Below are 3,999 nucleotides of genomic sequence, written 5' to 3'. Positions count from 1 at the left end.
TAAGACTTTAAAAACTGCAATTTGGCCTATCCTTGTATGAGAAGGATCACATACATTACTTTTCTTTTTATTTGTTCACAAACCAATAAGTTATCCCTTTTGACCATTATAAACAATAAAGAAAACAAACATGATAAATACTCGGTAAAATATTCTAAAAGCTTCGCAGCCTAAGTGATCCTAACTCTTTGGGAGACTGCTTAATCCGTTTAATCCTATCCCTCTCCCCAAGCCAGATGACAAGAGGATAGAGCTCCAGTTTGTGTGATTAAAAAAATACCATATGGTAACCACTGTTTCTGGCAAGCTAAGTAAAATAAAATGTGAAAGATAACTATCTATCTTCAAATGGTAATCACAGTAATTACTAATTAGCATCCTTGGCTCAACAAGTTAATACGTTCTGCAGGTATTCAGTTAAAGACAAGTAAGAAACAAGTTCCGGGAAACAAGTTGTGGGAAACAAGTCTGATATCCTTCTAACAAATTAATCAACCTCCTCGCATATGTGCACCAAGCTCGCCAAACTGATCATCAGCCTCCACTGTATCTTCAGATAGCCTCACAGCATCCAGCTTCTGCTTGAGAATTTCTATGGCATTTAGAACCAATTGAGAAGCTTTAACTGCTCCAGTAGACTCCACAGTGAATATGAAGCTATCCTGCCTCGCAATGATTTCTACAAGCCCAGGCTTGCCCATAGCTTCTGCTTTCTTAAGCACCTCATCATCATATGTGTATGCCTCAGCATCAACCACCATCACCTAATAAAAGCCAAAAAAAACATAGTATGATAAATTACCTCAAGACAACACATGATTTTGAAGGGTAGCAAAATTTAAAATTTTTGTTCAACAATACATAATATCAAAGAACTCGTAATAACAAATCAAATGTGTATCGCATATGGGACAATACATAATAGAGCCTATAAAAGGGTATTATTTTAACTATCAAGTACCACTACCACATATCAACAATTCAAAATAGACAAAAATATGTATGCCACTAAGTGGTTGACAGAATCAGCCAGATTGATCAGAATGGTTTTTGAGACTGATTGCAGCTACAACAGCCACAAAGGTAAAACACAGCACAAATCAATTCTATGCTTCAATAGCACACTATTAATAACTGTGCTTGAGTTATGCAAAGTCTTTTCCACAATCAAGTACAAGAGGTTGTAAACACCTTCAGAATGATTCTGTATGAAGTTGTTCACTTTCCCACTGATTTTCAGGGTTGACAGAAGAATTTTGCTTTTAAACTACCTTGAGATTGCAAGTGAGGGAGGCTACATTACCTTGACATTAGGAGTGATGAAGGCTACCTAAAACAAATTCCCTCTGATTCCAAAAGATTAATGATAAAAGGCATAAAGTTTAAGGGATATATGAGTGCTAACGTCATGTATATTTGAATAACATCCTTACACCAAGATAAACCAGAAACTTTACAAAACATTGTCACTCTAATGCTTATTTTCTGGAAGGAGATATATATTATTTTCCAGGTGGCCACAACCAAAATATGAAGAATAGTTGTCTCTTAGTTTTACTGCATGTTCATTCTCTCTGTGATTCTGCAAAGCCTATGAGACTTCCGTTTCTATAAACAACTAAAATACCAATATCAAGGATTGCTTACGTTGTTCACAAGAATTATGCTTTCAAAACATCAAATTATCAGTGCCCATCATTGAACACAGAAATAAAACAAGCAGAAGTACCTCTAATTGCACTTTCTACTCCACTTCAATCCAAAAGGTTAAAGGGACAGCATACAATGTGCAGGATTAGGGAATTAGCACAAAATTGAAAAGGAAGTAACTGGCATGCAAATTTTTAAGATAAATTCCAAAGAGTAATGTCCAGTAAACAAACTACCAGAAGACATGCTAGGTAATTATTAATTCTGCACAGAATATGGATCAGATAACACTAGCGAAAAGTGCATAACCAAATCACGAGAACAAATGAGAAAAACCGAACCTGTTGTGTCACTGGATCAATTTCAAAGACACGGGTTGGACTACTGTCAACCCATTCTCTTTTCTCTTCCAGAGTCAAGGTTTCCATCAAATCCTCATTTATATGAATCTCCGGTTCATACATGAAAGTGACAGTTGCAGCAGGTGACCATTTAGCATGATCCTTCCCAATCCCCTTCCTAGCTATCGCTCTCAGCTTCAGCTCTTGTCCGCGCCGCAACTTCACAATGATAATCCCCCTGAGTACACAGTTGAAAACCAAGAACACCCATAAGAAAAAACCAAATACCCAATTGAAAACAAAGAACACCCATTAGAAGAAAAAAAAACAAATACCCAATTCAAAACGAAGAAGACCCATTTCAAAAAGCCAAATACCCAGTTGAAAACTAAGAATACCCATTCGAGAAGGCAAAAAACCCAGTTGAAATCATGAAGACCCATTTGAAATAACCAAATACGCAATTGAAATCGATGACGACCCATTTCAAAAAACCTAATACCCGATTGAAATCGATAAAAAAAAAAACCCATTTCAAAAAAGCAAATACCGAGTTGAAGACAAAGAATACCCATTCGAGAAAACCAAATACTCAGTTGAAAACAAAGAAGAGCCGTTTCAAAAAAACAAATACCCAGTTGAAATCGATGACGACCCATTTGAAATAACCAAATACCCGATTGAAATCGATGGCGACCCATTTGAAAAAACCAAATGCCCAGTTGAAATCGATAAAAACCCATTAAAAAAAACTAGGTTTTCCTTTTAAAAAAAGTTGAAGAAACGCACCTGTTGTTGTCGGAGTCAGTGGCAGAGGGGTCAGAGAAATCAACGGGACTGACAGTAGGGTCAGAACTGTAGAGGTCCTTGCTCGTAACATCGAGGGTCTGATCAGTCATGCACTTAACCCTAAGATGAAACTCGACGGAGCAAAACTCGCACTGTCCGTCACCGTCGCACGCGTCGCAGTCACGTGAGAAGCGCATGGACATGGCGCGCTCGCTAGTGAGGGGGATGAGGCCCAGCCTGTGAGCGATAAACTCGTCATTGAGCACCGAGGAGTTGACCTCGATCTCCACGAGGTCGATGGCGACCGTCGGCACCTCCGCGATCATCACGCGCCGCAGCGCGTTGGCGATGCTCGCGTCGGTGTCGCGGAGCTCGAACTTGGCGTAGTCGTCCTTCAGCTCGCGGATTTTGACCCGAGGCATGCGCGCGTAGGATACTCCTCCCTCCATCGTGAGAAGCGTCTCACTCTGTCTTCTGTGTGTTTCTGTTTCTCACCGGAGAACGAATAAAATGTAAAACCCTTTTCCAAACCCCAAGCGTTCGGGCTCTTAATTTAAATGATAAATACTCAATTTCGTTAATTTGGTACTTTTTGAAAGACGAAAAAAATATTTAATTTTTAAATATGTAAAAATAATGACATAATAATCTTATCATTAGTTTCTTTTGTTATGTCAGTCTAATGTGATGGAGACTCAAATGTCATGGAAAAATAATATCACATGGGATTGATGAATTGATTGGATCAATTTATTATCAAAATATTATTTACCTTTAGATTTATTATTAAAATATTTGAATGGTTAAGATCAAATTAAATAATAATAAAATAAATTAATCATAAAACTAAAATGGCAACCTTGTTTCTATCACTTTCATTTCTTGACAAATTTGTCCCCCACTCTTTCAACCCACTCCATCACAAGTTATTGGTCATCCGCCGGAAGCTAAAAATTTATACGAGTCATTGATGGAAAATTAGAAATTTAACTTTTATCATCAGCAATATCAATTTACACCATTACTATATTAATCAAGTACCACGATTTTTTAAAATTGCAAAATGGTATGCAAAATTCGTAGCTTCTTTAATTTTCATAAAGAGATGTTGTTTATACTTTTTTTCATATTGTGTCTTTTTTTCCTGAAAGTGAAGGCTGAAGGATTATTAGTGTTTGATCATTGAACTCATTGCATCAACACAGAACTGCATGAACTT

At 37.3% G+C, this 3,999-nt stretch overlaps 1 protein-coding gene across 1 annotated transcript; it reads right to left on the bottom strand.

Annotated features, from left to right (window-relative positions):
• Positions 1–312: 312 nt before the first annotated feature.
• On the bottom strand, positions 313–3,325 carry LOC114419780 (DNA-directed RNA polymerases II, IV and V subunit 3-like). Its single transcript, XM_028385563.1, has 3 exons — positions 2,781–3,325; positions 1,992–2,229; positions 313–764 (listed from the first exon to the last, which is right to left on the bottom strand). The coding sequence occupies exons 1-3, from the start codon at positions 3,227–3,229 to the stop codon at positions 492–494; spliced, it is 960 nt and encodes a 319-aa protein (XP_028241364.1). The 5' UTR covers positions 3,230–3,325; the 3' UTR covers positions 313–491.
• Positions 3,326–3,999: the final 674 nt, after the last annotated feature.

Source organism: Glycine soja, chromosome 7 (genome assembly GCF_004193775.1).
Source record: "Glycine soja cultivar W05 chromosome 7, ASM419377v2, whole genome shotgun sequence".
In the NCBI taxonomy this organism is placed as follows: domain Eukaryota; kingdom Viridiplantae; phylum Streptophyta; class Magnoliopsida; order Fabales; family Fabaceae; genus Glycine; species Glycine soja.
The sequence above is the reverse complement of the archived record's forward strand: the minus strand, read 5'-3'. Positions and strand labels throughout refer to the sequence as shown.

What these genes read in the sequence shown, in the direction of transcription:
- LOC114419780 (XM_028385563.1), bottom strand. Translation starts at nt 3,229, where the DNA reads ATGGAGGGAGGAGTATCCTACGCGCGCATGCCTCGGGTCAAAATCCGC. An exon ending in ACTGACTCCGACAACAACAG is followed by an intron (nt 2,230 to 2,780) that starts GTGCGTTTCTTC and finishes CTGTGTACTCAG; the next exon opens with GGGGATTATCATTGTGAAGT. An exon ending in TTGATCCAGTGACACAACAG is followed by an intron (nt 765 to 1,991) that starts GTTCGGTTTTTC and finishes GGCTTTTATTAG; the next exon opens with GTGATGGTGGTTGATGCTGA.